The sequence below is a fragment of the Phyllostomus discolor genome, chromosome 1, assembly GCF_004126475.2.
Source record: "Phyllostomus discolor isolate MPI-MPIP mPhyDis1 chromosome 1, mPhyDis1.pri.v3, whole genome shotgun sequence".
Classification (NCBI taxonomy): Eukaryota; Metazoa; Chordata; class Mammalia; order Chiroptera; family Phyllostomidae; genus Phyllostomus; species Phyllostomus discolor.
The window spans coordinates 73,150,138-73,168,444 of record NC_040903.2 but is presented as its reverse complement, the minus strand read 5'-3'; the positions used below and the strand labels follow the sequence as shown (position 1 = coordinate 73,168,444).

At 44.0% G+C, this 18,307-nt stretch overlaps 1 protein-coding gene across 13 annotated transcripts in view; it reads right to left on the bottom strand.

Moving 5' to 3' along the window:
• Positions 1–18,307, bottom strand: part of CELF2 (CUGBP Elav-like family member 2) — a 501,843-nt gene that overhangs the window by 154,809 nt on the left and 328,727 nt on the right. For 12 of the 13 annotated variants that reach the window (XM_036024602.1, XM_036024612.1, XM_036024607.1 and 9 more), the window contains one exon: positions 2,969–3,165. In XM_036024602.1, the coding sequence (XP_035880495.1) occupies positions 2,969–3,165 (197 nt within the window). Of the gene's footprint in view, positions 1–2,968; positions 3,166–3,334; positions 4,138–18,307 lie in introns of those variants that run through there. The other variant, XM_036024644.1, reaches the window with a different exon arrangement.

The following is an 18,307-nucleotide window of genomic DNA, read 5'->3' as shown; positions in this document are numbered from 1 at the left end:
CAAAGTGAGAGAAAAATCTGACTGCCTGGATTTGGTAGCACCTTGACCTGGTCTCTATCCCTGGAATCATTGACGTCAGCAAGGCAACGAATCAAGGCCACTCCAAAAGCCTTACTTACATCATTTACACCACACTTAGAGAGCACCTTCACAATTCTAATTTCTGAGGCCCTGGCGTCAGCAGTGGGAAAACGTGGTGATTGTACTCTGCTGGTAGAGTCAGCACCAACGCAAATGTGGGGTCCTACATTACACATGAACAGGCAAATGACACAGGGCACACATAGGTATCGGTGTAAAGAAGAACAGTGGCTGTTGCTCTCTGAACATAAGCAGCTAAGGGATCTAATCCTTGGAGAGGAATGTCATTATACAGCTCAAATCCCATCACAACAAATACTGTTACAACAGAGATGTCTGTATGACAAAAACCCTTGCAAGCTTTGGCTGACAGCCCATGTACTTCAAGCAGTATTTGATATGAGACCTGGAGTGCACAGTAATGGGAACTGACCTATATTTCCAAAGGTGAAATTTGAATGATTTCATCTGTAACTTCTATCCCATGATGCCGTGAGTTGGAGTGATATACAGTGTAAACCCATGAGTATAAAAACTAAACACAAAGATAGAAGCAAATCAACCCTGCTCTTCTAAAAGGGCAAAATTCCTTCTTTTCATTTGGGGAACACTTAGATAAAGGAGAAAGCTGGTTTGTGGCCTCATCTCATGGAAAGGAAAGATGGTGTAGCACAGGAAGACAGATGGACTGTGCTCAAATTTCTACTCTGCCTCTTCCTAGCTGGGTAAGCTGGGCTACATTTTTTAACATGTTCTGAGCCTCATCTGCAAAAGGTGACTAATGCCATCTACTTTTAGGATTCCAGTAAGAACTAAACAAGATAACATATGTAAAGCTCCTAACACAGGACCCGGTACAGAGCATGGGCTCAAAAAGCCGGCATCGGGCTCCCCCTTCCCTCCAAGACCATGGGTTTATGCAAACTATTTAGATGAAGTTAGTTATAAAACCCAGCGAGGTTGACAAAATGTGTTGTCTCTGATATACTCTGGTGAAGAGACTGCTCAGAGAAATACCAGAAAAAAAAAAGAGAGAGAAAATGGCAGAAGAACTAGGCCATGCGCAAGTACTCAGTTGATGGAGAGGAAGATCTTTTTTGCTAAAGACAGACACGTGGGATCCAGAGATAGAATGCAAGTAACCAGGCATTGTAACTATAAATGAGCTTTGACCACTATATGAGAGGCCATTTTGAAAAGTGCCGAGTGAACTGAAAGTTGGAGGCACACTCTCCTGGTCCAGAATGAACTGTGCGGGCTGCTCTGGAGCGCCAGTTCACTGTGTCTGGCCCAGCGTCCTGTGGGTTTCAGTCTACGTGGCGGGAGGGCCCTCACTTGCCAAGTTCAGTCCCAGGCAGTCTTCCCTCAGTAGGATACTGGAGAAGTCCAATATTAAAAAACAAATTCTAGTCATCTCTCCGTTTGGGAAACATGTAGGGAAACAGGGTTGGAATACGACTCACAAAGGTTCTTTTTACATTTCCCTAATTTTTGATCCTACCGTTTTAGCTATCTAATTTCCTTTTTTTCAAGTTAGGGACAACTAAGTTTGTGGTGACAAAATTTTGTAGATAGATGTCCTTTTGAAAACACTCTTGGTGTTATATGATTATGTTCTGAGACAGAAAATGAGAGCCTTATGAACATAATCTGAAGGTGTGTCTGTTTACCTTTATAAAATAAGTATTAGGTTTTTAAATTTCTTTAAAGGTTCTAAAAAGTCCTATCAGATCCCTGCAACTAGTGTAGGGAACAAGGGATGGCCCATTTCTCAAAGTCACAGAACACCAGTGTCTTAACGATTACTGAGTCCTATCCCTTCACCTTGACAGTAAGAGGCTCAGAGAAAAGTGTGTGCCGACGTTCATGTGCTCAATAATGAGCTCGCAGGAGCTCTTACGAGAGGCTGCACAGAAATAAAATAACAGGCCAAAGAGATATATGAAGATACAGAGGAAAAGGAAGTGTGGACTCACAGAAAGACCAAGAGACCAAGAATGGAGGAAGAACAAAATTACTAAAGCAAGGTTAAAATATCAACAGAGACCAACCAAGTGGCAGGAGAGGAAATATTTTCAATTCAGTCTGCACAGAGCTTGCAAAGGATGACTCCAATACAAAGAAACTTCAGTGTGGTATAGAGGTTTCTGACTTACCTCTATTTTAATAACTGTACCCCCACCCTGCAACATCACCCTCATCTTAAAATGGAGGCAGTTAAAAACCACCAGATTGGTACACGTGAATCTTACCACTGGTTAGGGCGTAAACCACAAGCATTTTGAAGGTGTGCTAACTATTTCAGGCCACTAGGGTGTTACTTCCTGCCGCCACACGCATCTAAGGATGCCCATCTGGATCCCAAGAATTGATGTTCCTCCTAAAAGTGTACCCTTTATTCCTCAGACCAGTGGTAACACAGTAACTGTTTATAAGGCATTTCAGGATCCCCACAGGCTATGGAAAAGTGAAATGCAATTATAATTACATGAGCAATAACGGGGAGGTAGGGGTAGAAAGAGTTACTCCTGATATGCAAGGCTGAGAAACACTATTCCTTTGAGAGGCAGTCACTCCAAGGCAGAAGAGGAGCCTGCGCTGCCTAGAAAGTGACCTCCGAGAGCAATCACGCGCCTGGACAGAGGCCGGCTGCGCCCCCTCCCTCCGCTCCTCCTTTCCTGCGTCCCAGGCCAGCTGGATCCACCTGCCCGGGAGGCGGGAGGGGGGCGGGGGCGCGGGGAGGAGCCGGGCTGGCCACGGGGCACAGGGGCAGCAGGCGGCTCCCACTCGCAGTTCTCCCTCCCGCAATACCCACGACGCCCAGGGAGGCCCACAACCCCCAGCCCCCCCCCCCCCGCCACAACCGCGCACACCCCGCTGACCGTACCTTTACTCTGGGGAGGGTTCTGACTCCGGTCCCGGAGGACGTTGATCTGGTAGACGGCTCCGTAAGGCTCAAAAAGTTCTTTCAGCTCCTTTTCCGACCAAGACCGGGGGATCTGCCCGACAAACATCTTAATGGCATCTGGGTCTGGTTGGTCTGAGTGATCCAAAGCGCCGTTCATCTTGTTGGCTGTGCCGTTACTGTCAAAAAGGGAACCGGGAGCCAGAGTTAGGGCTGCACGGTCAGGGACAGGAAGAAAAAAATAGGGGGGTGGGGGCAGGCTGAAGCGGAAGGAGGAAGAAGAGGAGCTCCGGGCAAAGTGCCTAATGAGTCGTAGAAATTTGATGAACTAAAACAAAGCACAGGCACCATTAGGTTGCTCCTCGGTGGCAGCGGCAGCGGGCTCTCACTGCAAGCTGCTGCCGTTCAGCACCTCGCCTGAGCCCCGGGCAGCGCCCTGCCGGCTGTCACCCGGGGCGTGGACATCTTGAAACCCTGCTTGGGAGGCAGCTGCAAGTTAAGTGCAGGTCTCCTTCTGCAAGGCTGCCATCAATGCATCCACAGCCTTATCAGCCTCACACTGGCTCTCGTGTGGAAAGAAAGGCAGGGCTGGATTTCTGCTGGATTTTCCCCCTTCTCCTCCCCTTTTTGGAGGTTTTTGGGAGGAGAAGAGAGGTGATAATGATAAAGTCACATGAAAAGAAAATGAAACACTTGGCAGTCCGTCAGATGACTAATGCAAGATGCTGATGATGAATTTGCAGAGTGCGCGGGGCGTCCATGTGTGCATCAAATTAGTACGTTGTTGCTGCTCAGAATGGAAAGTGCTCCAGCAATGCGGCTGGGTGCAGCCGATTGGCTGCCTACACTGGAGAAAAGGGCCAGGGCGGGGAGGGGGCTCCCGTTTAAAAAGCACATTGTTTATGGGACCCATGCACAAAGGGTTTAATTCAGAGAGGCAAAGGCGATCTCAGAATTGCCTGCTTTGTGCCGAAAAAAAAAAAAAAAAAAAATGCAACCCCAGAAAGTTGAGTTCCCGCTAAAGGACACTGAATATTTCAAATCTTTCACACTCCATAAAGCTCTCTGTATGTCTGACTTCCAGATGTTGCACTTGAGTTCTAAACAATCACACGTTTGGAAGAGAAAAGAGGAAAGTCTGCCTTTTCTTCTCCTAGCTTCAGTAAATATTTGGGAATGATACAAAGAACATGAACATAATCCTTGACATATCAATCTTCCTTAAGCTTTCCAAAGCCCCCATTTGGAAGAGAGAAGGCTTGTTTAGAGCCTGCAATTCTAGTCATCATCATGAAATATGATGATGATGGTGTTCATTTTTTTTTTTTACTTGGATTCTACCCCCCTTTGACCTTCAGGTAAATAATAAAGCAAAACCACATGCCTTCTTTGTCTTCCACCCTCTGAATGCCCCCTAAACCCACCTACTCTGCCAAGTGATAGGGCTCAATGTCCTGAGCAGCATTCATTTGCAGTACTGTGCTCTTGGGTTAGCTTCTCAGCCTGTGAAAATAAAATGCACTTAAACAAGTGCAACCCTGGCAGACAAAATATCTACAGAGCCATGTCCATGATCAGCCTCCAGCCCCCAGCCCTAGAGGCAGAGAAGTCAAAAAGGGCCCCATATACACTAAAACTTCACTGCAAGTGGCAGGTGTCATTTCACTCTAGTCTTGGGTAGTAATAAGAAGGTATTCAAAATGATGGCAAATACTCTTCACTAGGAGCTGGCTTTTTATTTTTTACTTTTGATCTACCTACTTTATCGTTTTATTTTTTCTATCCTTGAGATAAACAAACTGTCTAACTTGAAGTACTTTCAGAGCTTTCTCTAATCAACCTTATTGTTACATAAAATGTACTGCTAAATAAAATATTGAGCACAACATCTTCTTGCAACAATTTGGGTGTAATGTAATGCTTGTTTATATTAGAGATCAATGGTTATTGTGCACCTTTACTTCTTTTCAAATCGCCCTTTGAGAATTCAATAAACACTTTAACCCCATGGAGCTAACTTTGGTGAAGTGGAGGTGACAGAGCCCTACAGGGAGCAAAATGTAGTGTTCACAGCTCGTTGAGAGCTTAGAGTGGGGCAAGACTTCTTTCTGGGACAGGAAGGACTTGCGGTTAGCGCTGTTGACAACCAACTAGAATGAAAAGAGGAAGGCACTGCCACTTGTCTCAGCTAACAGAGAACGGAAGTGCAGAAATTAGGGCTGTTCCATCTTGTTTGTACAGAGCAGTTAGTACAGCGGAGGAGCTAGATGAGAGTATACAGTACTAACCTCTATAGCCAGAATTCTAGAGCAAGTGTTCCTTAATGTCTCTTCAATGAGGGGCCATTTTTGCTTGCTCAAAAAATGCACTCACCAGGGTGCATAAAGGAGGGGAAGCTGAGAAGACATCCCTCATACCTTTGGTTTTTATACGTCCGTGAACCCATATTTATAATCCCTTTCCCATCAGCCATACTTCAGAAACAGCTGGAGACCTCTTACCATCCTGAGGCAGTGGAGTGTGGGAGCTCAGGGCATGGGCTCTGAGTCCTGGCACCCCACCGAACTGTGCCACTTAGGCCTCAGACTCCATCTGTCAAATGGGAATAGAGGCTCCATCTCCTACAGTCACATGCTTCAGCACAGGACATGGCCCAGAATAAATGTCTAGTAAGTGTTAGCTATTTTTTTTTTTTATCTCTTTGCAGTTGTGATGCACTTGAAATGAGTGGCCATCACACGTGTACTTTTCAATCCCACTCTTCTCATAGTATAGACGTAAACACAACTCATATCCTAACTAATAATAATATGTATCTTTTAATGAGCATTTATAAGCCAAATATTGTGCTAGGCACTTTACATTAATTATTTCTAGTCCTTATAACAATCCTAGAAAAAGTATTATTTTCCGGATGCAAACATGTGAGAGATAAATTCCTTTCCTAAAATTACCAGCTTATAAATTATAGAAGTAGAATTCAAACCTAGGTCCAATAGGCTCCAAAGCACAAAATATTTCTAATCCAACATGTGGCCAAATACTGCATCAGTCTGCCTTGGACTGAGAGTGTAAAGCTCATGGCAAATCTATGAGAAGACAAGGCCAAGAGCAAGACCTACTGGGTCCCTGGAATCCCAATGGCAAATAAAGGTACCAATGCAAGAAACACACACACCTGTCCTCTTTCCATCTGTGGGAAGTGAACTTAAGAGTCTGTTCACTCCAAATTTTCTCAATAATTACAGAAGTGTCTCCATCTCCACAGATTCCTTTCCTTTCCATTTCCATCAAGTCACTTAAATGAGTGCCTTTCACCCACATCCCTTTCTAACTACTTGCATTTTGCAAACAACCATCCCAAAGATCTACATCACATTTGCCTAACAATCCCTTCCTTAAGTAAATCCAAGGACTTCTAGTGGTTATACAAAGCAACATCAGGAACAGCACATCTTGGGCAAGGAAAGTTTCTGTGCTGGGCAGGTGGTTCCACTGCACCCATGACCCACAGGTTGCTGAGTCCCTGGCCCCAACGATACGCAACTGCCTGGTTAACTCTATTCTAATACGCACAAGCTTCTTCTGCTTTGGACTCGCAACCTTCTGCTGGGTGCAGGGTCATTTCTTGCAGAGACTTACTGCCTTTTGTCCTCATGGGGATGTCAGCACTGACACTTCCAAATAAAGCAGACATTGTGTGTCCAACAGTTATAAACCTTTAGGGGTACTTGCCAGAGGCCATGGAGAGCCAATGTGCTCTTCAGAGGAGTAATTATGGGAACAGATGCCCTAAATTTGAGTAAGACTCTCAGTAAGATCCAGTTACTAGAATCTGGTACTGGGCTTAGAAAATTAGACTAGCTTGCTTCTCTGCACTTCCCAGATGTCCTAAGCACCCACTGCAGTGCAGGAATTAATTCACATTCAAACACTGTTTATTGAGGGCCTACTCTTTTCTAAAAACCTTTGCCAGGTGTTTGATATCCAGTATCATGATAACTCCAGGAAGCTGAAATCATTACCCCCATTTTGGAAATGAAGTAATGGAGGGTCAAGAAGATAAAGTGACTTTTCCTGTGTCACACCCTTAAGAAGAGGTGCCTGCAGAACCTGGGCACAGTAAGCTATAAAGGCCAACTCTCACTACTTAATATTCCGAGGGCTCCTCTAGGGTGATGTTTCCTGTGGACTCAGTGGTCACTTGCAGGTCCTGGACACCAGCACATCTCTGCTGGCACCAATCCAACAAACTACAAGATCCCGAGTGCCAATTCTGGTTTTGCTCTTGGCGAAGAGCCAACTCTAAGGCTCCTCCCGGACAGATGCCATATGGAAGCAGACCGGCGGGTGCTGGTGGTATCAGTCTCAGAGCCAAGAGGGAAATACAATGGCGTTTGGGGAAAAAATGAGAGTGCTGACATTTTGCTTTCAGCACAGGCGCTGACCTAGTTCCCTACTCCACTTTGGAGTGAGAAGAAGCAGGTCAGCGGAAGATATGCAAAATCCTCGGAGGTTCCTCTACGCAGTAAAATACTAAAATTATAATAATTGATTGAAGTGCATAATCATCATTATTATTACCAGTATTAATTCCAGGACAACAAGCTTTTATAAAGCCCAGAGAATTGCAAGGTTTCTTTTGAGAATGGAAACAAAAGAATTGATATTTTTCTTCTTTCCTTTGTTCCTTAGACAGCAACCTTCTGCATTTTATCTCCTTTATTTACATAAAAGGAGAAACAACAAACTTACAAAAGGGGTATGAGAAATGCCAAGTGACTGTAAATAATTATATTAATGCTGAGAGAAAGATGTAAAATGCCACCTTCAGAAGATATACAAACCCAAAACCAACACAAAAAGATGCCTTGTCCTGGAAAAATTCTGTATAAAGATAGCTAATCTCCCTGGTACTTAATAATCTTATTATCCCCATACATTTTATCGTTTTTTTCCTTTTGTTCTGTGGAATATCCTGCAGTAGTCCTGCCCAACTGAACCACGATGGAAATACTGCATGATCCGTACAATCCAGTATGGTGGCTGCTCGTTACATGCGGCTCCTAAAGACTTGAAAGGTGCTGGTCCAACTGGGAAACTGAATGTTTCATTTTATTTCACTTTAAATTTAAATAGCTCTAAATGCAAATCTACCTTTAGAAAGAAACTGATTAGGGTTGGGATTCACTAAACCATTATTCCATCAGGAGGTTCTTTCAGGAAAACAGGACTAAGGAGCCAGGAGAACGGCATGGAGGCTGCAGGCGCACCACAGCACGCCAGTGGGGTGCTGGGCTGGTGGGCTGGTGGGCCTGGGTTCCAGTTGCGGCTCCACACTGAATTAACTGTGGGACCCCCGGCAAATCGTATAACCATCCTGTACCTCAGTTTCTTTGCTTGTAAAACAAAGAGCAAAATAGTTTCCATGTAGCTCTTAAATTTTGTAATTCTACAGTTATGGTGTGGACCCAGATAATGATATATAGAAAAGATAATTTATATAACATGACCAGCTGCCTGCAACCTTGGGGCAATTCCCTGTCTGTGTCCAATTTAGTCCCCGGGCCTCACAAGTGAGTACGGCATAGGCCAGTGAGCTGACGAGGTGTCACCTACGCTGTGAGAGCAGCCTGCAGGCTGAGACAGCCGCTGAGAGGCTGGTGGCCTGGGGTTGCTGCCAGAGCATCATTTCTCTCAATTTGTGCTAATTCTTCCTAATATCCCAACTGCAGTCCCACCATCTCAGTCAGCTGACAGGCCACTCTTTCAAAGGGCCCAGGAACTGTTTTTTAATATCACTTGTACTTAAATAATAGCACACGAAGAAACAGGCTTTGTTGCTGTTCACAGGAAAATGTCTAAGACTGACCTGAACGAGGGAAAAGCAGAAAGAACGTGGTGACGGGCCTGGCGCCTTCTGGCGGACAACAGAATGGGCAGGGAATCCAGCACTATGAACCATCTCGTACGTTGTCCATGCTGTTGCTGTTATTTAAGAACAGAATTCTCTCCTCGACTGACTGACAGACGGACTGAGGGTGTGGCACCTGGGCACAGAGTCAGCTCTTCCCCACGCCACGGAGAACACACAGAGACCTACACAAGGCCCTGATCTGGAGCCTCCACCCTCTGCTCTAAACTCACCACAGACTCTCCCTTAGGAAAAGGAATCAGTCGGCATCCAAACTCATGCTCTGGGAATCACGTCTCCCTTTGAAAACGCACCACTGCAGTGTCACCAGGAAGGACGCCTCCGTCTGCTGTGATGCCATTCAGTGGAGCACTTTTGTCTCCGGCTGGTGCAGCTGCACGCTGGCTGTGGTGGGATCCTGGGTTGCTGAGTGATTCTGGTCAACTCAACAAAACTCTCTGGATATGTTTTCTCCCCAATAAGATGACCAAACCAATGCCATTCCTGTATTTAGGTGGAAGATATTGTTCCCATTTACCCAGTGCTGCCAAGGCACTGTCAGTCCGGGCCATGCCCACGCAGAACGGGGCCCCAGACCTCTGAGGTGGGACATGGGTGGATCTGCTGAATTCACCGATAATTCACTGGATCAAATGCTGCTCTAAGTCAGCGGTTCTTCAACCTTTCTCAACTTGTGGCACAAATAAACTAATTGCTAAAATTCTGTGGCACATGAAAAAATAAATTTTTGTCGATCTCACATACCAAAGAATAGATATAATTTTGATTCATTCACAATGGGCAGCTATTGCTGTGTTGGCTGTTGTCACCTTTTTATTTGACAATCTCAGGGAAAAGAGGTCCATGCCCCTGACTACATAGTCAGGTACTGCACGTTTTAAAAATTCTTGTGGCACACAGGTTGAAAATCACTGCCCTATCTATCTGCAGGAAGCAAAGTCTTTCTCCAAATGCTCAAATTGTAAATAAATTAGTTTGTGTTCCTCTGAAGAAAAGGTTCAAGTTTCCTGTAAGTTCACTTACATGCAATATGCTCATCCCAATGCTTTGCCAAATTTTTTTTAAAAAGATTTTCTTTCTTTTATTGAGAGGGGAAGGGAGGGAGAAAGACAGGGAGAAAAACATTGAAGTGCAAGAGAAACACTGATCAGTTGCCTCTTGCACACCCCCAACAGGGGACCCAGCCCACAACCCAGGCTTGGGCCCTAACCAGGAATTGAACCAAAGACCTCTCATTTTGCAGGCTGGTGCTCAACCCACTTAGCCACATTCACCAGGGCTGCTTTGCCAAAATTTGAATAAAATTTTATTAAGAACGTATAGAACGTGTTGAATATCTCAAGTAATTTATTATGCATATTGCTTTAGCACCACCATGAAGTTAGAAGATCTGAAGTCAAACTATCATGAGTCAGGGGCATCCGTACAAGTGTTTGTGAGGGCAAAATGCAATGCTATTCCTGCAGAAAAGGCTGCGAAACACAGGGCTTTGGGCTCACCAAGCAAAAAGAAAACCTTATTACCTTACCTCTACTTGACTGCTAGTAAAAGGCAGAAAACTGGAAACCCCCCCAAAAGAAGTAAATTTGGAGGCATCCGGGGGGATTTATAGTCTGAACCCACAATAACCCTCGCTGTGAAGGCAGTGAGGGATTGGCCATGGACAGGCACTGTCCAGGGAACTCATTGCCTTGGGTGATTTATCAGAAATAGTTCGGTGGACTTCAGAGCAGAGCAGAAGGCATTTGCACAGGGACAGGTTTCTTAGATGAACTTTTAGAAATGGCAACAGGGAAATAATAATCACCCAGAAGATTTATATCAGGTTTCACTTTCTGCGAGTGCTCCAGGAGCTCACATTAATTAATCCTCTCCCCACTGCTGAGGTCAGGATTACTGCCCCTACTTTACCTACAGCGAAAGGAGGGGAGAGGGGGAGCCACGTGGCTCTGGGTGGACACCCCCTCCAGGTGTAGCTAAAAGCCGCCAAAGTCACCTGTTTGCTTGGGCAAGTACTTGTAAACGGCCCTCTGGATGATGGAGAAGACACTAGTTTGCCCCCCTCCTTCAGACAGTTAACTGAAATGTGAGTCATGAAATACAGACAAATGTGGGAGGAAACGCAATACTGGTCTGAACTTCCCAACTGAACATTGATTTTTACCAAAACTGTCTCCCATATATCTGTTCTAGCAGCAAATGATGACAAGGAGAAATGGATACTTTTGGTCACAAACAACACGGCACGGTGCTTGGTAACAGGTATCTGGGTTTCAGCATCTCTGCTTCTCAAAGCAAACAGCTCCCACTTTCAACTTTGTCTAAAATAAAACAGGACTTACTTATGCAACAGAAAACAACCGGACAGGATTCACAACACTCTCCACTCATTGAAGAAATACAGGTGGTAAAAGTGGGTTTCAGACCCATCTAAGGTTTATTCTCACACATAGTCATTTTCTTGAATTCGGATTACAGTTACTGAAGATCTGCTTTATGCCAGGTATGGTGCTAGGTTTGAAGGAGAGAGTTGAAAAATACCTAATTTATGCCCTTAAGCCACTCAGCCAATGAGAAGAGACAAACATATGCACAACATAAAACCCAAACACAAAGTGATATGGCCCAGAACAAAGCAATAGATACAGGGCCTGCAGTAAGCCAACAATAAGTGGCTAATTTGGCTGCAGGGACTGGCATTCAGCATAGTAAACCACACTTCATCCCTGTGGTCAATTTTTAAATGGAATCTGAAAAAAATCAAAGGCAAGGATGATAAGCTGTACTGTTTCACAGAGTTGGCAAGGACATGAAAAGAAAACTGAGTTAAAAAATAGGCTATGACAAGGGTGCACAGACTTGAGAGAAAGCAGGGGCCTCCGCCCCTCTGCCGTGAGCAAGCACTGAGATGGAGACCTCAGCACCACCACAGAGCGCGCCTACACAGACCCATGGCCAGTTGACTTTTACACATATTGCTGGCCCTCACGCTGGGGGACACAGCCCAGCCCTGCCTCACTTGCTGGCAGTGCCATGAACTGGGAACCCACTGCCACCCTTAAAGCCCCACCCTCTCCATCTCTCCAGTGTGCCATTCACTTGCTACCACTGGTGTGAAAATCACTCCCCTGGTCATGTCCATGCAACCCTCCAATCTGATCTTTTACTCAGTCTCATTGTATCTTCAACACATTTTCTGAATGAACAGATTTAATATAGCAAGAAACCTTACCATTTGTAAAAATTAAATCACACACTACACAATTCGTCACATTATAAAGAACCATGTTATTCCATCTAGTGCTGTTCCACTGAATGTGAGGGTCAATACACCTATTGCCAATGAGTTACATGCCTGCTTGTCTCCAGTGTCCTCTGGGTCCCCTTTTTCAGACCCAGCCACTGTCTTAATTTTAGCTATCTTGATGATAAACCATCATGGAACTGTTCAGTGAGCTCTTTCTCCTACTTTGAACTAAAGGACAAAGACTTTGCTGACCTTTGTGCTTGCCTGGCATTCAGAACTCTATCTACTCTTCCGTTAAATATTGATTATCTGTCCATTCATTATTCATTTCATCATTTATCAATGGCAGAATTTAATCTCAGGCTGGTCTCTCTTCACCCTTCTTTTGGCCGGGCTTCCCCTGTCATAAATGATGTGTAATCAAGGAATACAACTTAAATTGAATGCCGGCCAAAGGAATGCAGCCAGTAGTATAAGATTTGATACAAATGGTAGGACATTAGTAATGTCACTGCTTCTTCCAATGATCTGGAAAATCAAAAGTTGATAGTAAATAGGAACTAATTACTTTATATTAATGACCGTAGTTTAGGTCATAAAACAGAATCCATTTGTGAAGAGATATGTGATACTGTAGACTAACCTATTTATTAGTTCAGATGTTTTATTTTTTTCCTGATAATGTCTTCAAGTTCATGTGTTTGTGAAATGCCACCACAACCAAGTTAGGAAATACAGGCTTCCAGAACAGTCAAAATGTGTGACAGAAAGTTCCTGCTCTCATGTTATGCCCTTTAAACCCTTTGGGGAGCTTCTTGATCACTTCCGCAAAGATTTTTCATTTTATGTTGGTGTCTGAGTCTTCATTATCTGCATTTGATAGGCACAGGAGATCAGAAGCAGCACACAGGACGGCTTGCAGCAGGTGGCCCATGGAGTGACGGCCGATGTACAGGAGCATCGGAATGGGACCAGCAGTGCAAGCCCACTCAGAGCTGGGCCAACTTATGTTCTCCAGAACCTCCCATTGACAGCAGCACAGTAGAAAAATTAATATGCACGACAACCATCTTAGCTCGTTTAATGGGTCACACTGTACTTAATACAATCTGTTTAAGGAGGCAGGGAAATATATAACTTATTATTAAGAAGAATTCCTTTAAAATGAAACAATAAATAGAGCTGGTGCCTTAAAGCAGTGGTCCCTAACCACTTTGGCACCAGGGACCAGGGTGGGGTGGTGGGGGGTCAGGAGGTGGAGCTAAGGCAGGAATGGGAGCCAAGCTTCTCCGCTGACCTTCTGCTGTGCAGTCCTGTTCCTAATGCTAACAGGCCATGGATTGGTGCCAGTCCGCAGCCTGGGGGTTGGGGACCCCTGCCTTAAAGGATGAGCTTTCATCTCTACTGCAAACTTAGCTAATAAGCCTGTCTCATTCCCGGGGGGAGGGGGGGGGTGGGGGGGGGGGGGGGGGGGCGCTCCAGGTGTCTCATATTTTACTTTCTCGTTCATTGCAATGCTCCAATGAGTATCACAAGTCAAGATTTGTGTAGCATCTAACTTGCTGTCATTAAAGGCAGCAACCGATTTGCCAAGACTCTTTAGCTCTTTGGGAGTTAATTTTTGCTATCTAAGTATCCTGCTTCATTTTTACCTCCTGTTATTACTGTTCTTGCTGTTGATTGGCTAGCAGAAGTGAGGGAGGTGGGTGGGGACCTGGGCAGAAGGGTTGCCTTGCGGGAGCTTGTTTTTTTCAAGTAGATTATGCTTGTTCACTGATCAAGAAGTAAATTTTAATTCTTTCTTTTCTAGACATTACAAAAGATAAGACTTGAGGCACTGGCTGGTGTGACTCAGTGGACTGAGCATGGGCATGAGAACCAAGGTTCGATTTCCAGTCAGGGCACATGCCTGGGTTGTGGGCCAGGTCCCCAGTAAGGGGCGTGTGAGAGGCAACCACACACTGATGTTTCTCTTCCTCTCTTTCTCCTTCCCCTCCCCTCTGTCTAAAAATAAATAAATAAAAAGATAAATTTGAGACTTAAAAATTGAAAATGAAATAGATAACTAATCGTGAATTTTCTATAATCTTTCTGTTCCGACACAAAAAAGCAATGAGATGTTCTACTATGACAATGAGATGCTCTACTATGATTGCACTAAATTCCTAGATAGCAATCCAAAACATTTGCCTCTCTGATAGCCTGCTTAAAGAAATTTGCAAAAGAATGAAAAGGGAAAACTGCCAAGTTTATAGCCTACTTAAAGAAATTTGCAAAAGAATGAAAAGGAAAAACTGCCAAGTTTGTAGACTTATTCCAAGAAGACTTCCAGGATTCTACACATGTCAGCTCATTGTATTTGGTTTCCTATGACACAAACATACGTTTGTCATGCTACAAAACTATGTACTGAAAGGCAAAGTCCGAGTGACATTCTACTCTGCTGGTTTTTAATTCTCTAAAACCATATCTTAAGATGAAATCCATACCAAACACCACATTTTGATTTAAAATTCTACAGACTCTTTCTCTCTCTCTTCTCTCTCACTTCTCCCGCTCTCTCTGAGTGCTGTAAATTTCGTTTAGCATCTTAAATCACCAATTAAAATAGGCTTTGACATATAATTTGCTTATTTCTTACAAAATACCCCATCAGATCTAACCCCCTAAACAAATAAGAATAAAAATAGGATTATGTGCTAAATTATAATGGCTGTTATTCTAAGATGCTGAATATCATTATATCAAAATTCCCCATAGCTGACTTTTTTAAAAGCCATTTCTTCATTTTTTGACACTACATCTGGCACAATGAATACAGATTTGTTTATATATCTGTCTAACTGCCTTTCCCAAACATAGCCAGATGGAGTCTTTCAAAATCAAATTAATTTCAGATTAATTCACTCTGGACCCACTCCAGTTTCATGACTCTTCACTTTGAGGCACCAACCAAACTGATGTGAAGTCATGAACTTAGAAGAGCACAGGTTCCTCCACATCACGGGGCGGAGGGGAGAGGGAGGGTACAAGTGTGTGGGTGCTCTACCGGCCCAGAGAGAAATGCACCAGGCAACACCAACCACCAGTTTAAGGTCTGATCAACATTTCACAGTGTCAAAATCATCCAGGAGGAATTTCCTTTGGGATCCAAACAGAATCACGGTTAATTTTACATCCAATATTCATAAAGCCTTGAGATGATTCCAATAGAAATGATCCACCTAATTACTAACATCAGAACCAAGGATGTTATGGTAAACTTGCCATACACACAGTCAGGTACCACACGTGATGCGCAAGTTAATTCTAAGCACCCAAAGTGCATATTCTCCATCTCTGGCTGTAGCTACTGAAGGAACTATAAACAAATGTAATCAGGCTTTGCATGCTGTCAATCTCAGTGGATGCCTTTATTATCATACTTGTTTCAATTGCAATTTGGGTTTCCATGGAGACACAACAGTCAGCTCTAGAAAATTATAAGATAAATGTCAGCCAGTGATAACGGTGTTAATGAAGCTTCAGTGACAAGCAGCCCTGTGCTTCAAATAATGAGCTTATTTCTATTAGCATATGTATAACCTGTCAGAAAAACCTGGAAGAGAATATTAACAATTAAATACCTTTCTATTTATATTTAAGAGAGGGAAGAGACCCCTCTAGAGTGGCTTAAATTTGGTGGGTCAACCTGAACAAGAAAAAAAAATCACTGATTTCTTGGGAAAAGTAGGCACCAGTCATGGCTCTCAACAATGCTTCAGCAGACATCCAGAAGTGCCTTACTTTACCTGGTAATTGAAAGAACTTTTTCTCATTTTGTGGTTAAGGTAATCTCCTTTGTTTCTGGAAGCTAAGAGCTCAACTCATTACGTCTGAGCTTCAGACAAATAAATGCTACAGCCACCCTCATGATGCCTGGACTGATGTGCACTACCACCTCCCCCTCTCTGTGACGCTGGCTAACTCTAATTTGGTTGCTAGAATCCAGAATTCAGAATTCAGAGCCGCTCTTGACTAGTCTATAGCTAAGTATGTGCCACTGAAGTTTTACTAATACTTTCAGGTGGAAAAAAAAAACAACCGACAAGGGCAACTTTATGTAAGTTTCATGCATTTTGAATATACAGATTGAGACTGGAAATGTGAACTACAAATATAGTTCAAGGTAAGATCCTACAAAAAGAAAGTGAAGAAAAAATAAGTTTTATTTGGAAAAGATGCCTTAGAAAGAGAAAAAAAGATTTTATGTAGAGTTTATGTTTTCTTCAAGAACATCCTTCAGGACCCTGAACAATGAAAAAAGTGGTAATTCTACAAGTCAAAGTCTCTCTGGAAACACACAAGGAAGGCCTGTGCATATGTACTTGTCCTTCACAGTAAACGCTCTTACCTGGCCATGGTGCCCACTGTTATTTCATTCGTCACATATTTTTCCTTCATTTCTTAAAAAGCTGTTTATTGAGTGCAAGTAGAACGTTGTCACTGCCCTGATACCTCTCACTGTTTAGTAACTTGTCCAACCAGAGAGCCAAGGTCTCGAACAAGGCATCATTATGTTGTTATTTTTTTTTTCAGTCCAAAGTCTGGTACAGGTTGAAGTGACTACACGACTAGGGGTCAGACAACTCCTTTTGCAAGGGCTCTGCATTGGAAACAGCTGGCTGCTCAAATCCTCCTCTGCCTACCTTGTTTTTCAATTGCTGTAACAAAACCGCCAATGGCTGGGTGGCTTACAAACAGCAAAAATTTGCTTCTCACCGTTCTAGAAGCAGGAAGTCCAAGATCAAGGCACCAGCAAACTGGTGTCTGGTGAGAGCCTGTTTCCTGGTTTATAAACAGCCATCTCCTCCCCGAGTGCTCACAATGTGGGGGCGGGGAGGGAACCCTCTCGGCCTCCTTTATGAAGGGCACTGATCCCATTATGAGAGCTCCAGTCTGGGACCTGATCACCTCCCAAACAGTAATACCTCGGGTGTTAGGTTTCAACACGAATTGTGGGGGGACATGAAGATTCAGTCTATCACAGCACACCTGTTACCACTCTTGGCCCCTTTCCCCCTCATTCCACTCTTCAGGAGGGAAATTAATGGGGTCCAACCCCAGGTCTGGGATATAACTAGGCCATGGTGCTAGGGTAGGAACTTCCGGTGCTGCTTTGAAGAAGTTCACTAACACAAGTTCTTATTTCTCCCTAAGTGGTTCTTTTTCTCTTTGGAATGCTTCCTTGTAACTCGGAATGGCTGGTGTGCAAAGTAGGAGCGCTGCCTCCCCCTCCGAGGGGCAGGCGCATCTCCCACCCTTGCACGTGGAACATGGCAGGGTGAGGTTCAGGAGGGACGGGGAAAAACAAACGGCTTCAGCCAGATGCTCTGCTCTGGAGGAGAAAGGCTACACTGCTTTCCCTAAGAGGCCTTCCCTACATTCTTTCCTTCCAGACTGAATTCACTGTGAAGATGTGCAGACCTGAGGATCTGAGTTAGGGTTTGGCTAGAAAAAACAGCCCCAGGCCTCCTTTCAGTTTCAGGCTCAGCTCGCAGGCACAAAGGACTTTTGGTTCCGCTCTGGCAGGGCTTCCACACCACGGCTGGTGGCCGTACACAGTGGCCCCGTGCATACATTATGGTACATCTGCAGGAACGTGAAAACTATAGAAAACGCCACAGTTCAAAATCCTATTCAGTTGATTAAAATACAAGGAATTAATATATCCTTACCTCTGGGCAAAATAAAACAACACTACACAAATCAAAGACTATCAACAACAGCAACAGCCTACGATATCCTCACAGACACTCATGCTCCAGGTATCAATTCTCGTTATTCTACCCATGGAAAAGATATGAAAGGAAGAACAATTCAAAAGCACACAAAACTCAAGGCATCAGCAATATGCTTCTTTAATAGGACCTGCATGGTCATCTGGATCCAGGGAATATACAAGTCATGAGGTTTAAATTTAATAACCCAACTTGGACTACCAGACCCAAGGTTGAAAACTTTTCAGTTGTAAATCAAAGCCGAACGCTATGTTACTAAACACTGGTGAGTAAACATCTGTGGTCATTGGAAACGAAGAGATTGTAAACAGTATGCCTTTGTCTCATCAGTGAAATACCCTCATCTTTTAGAAACTTTC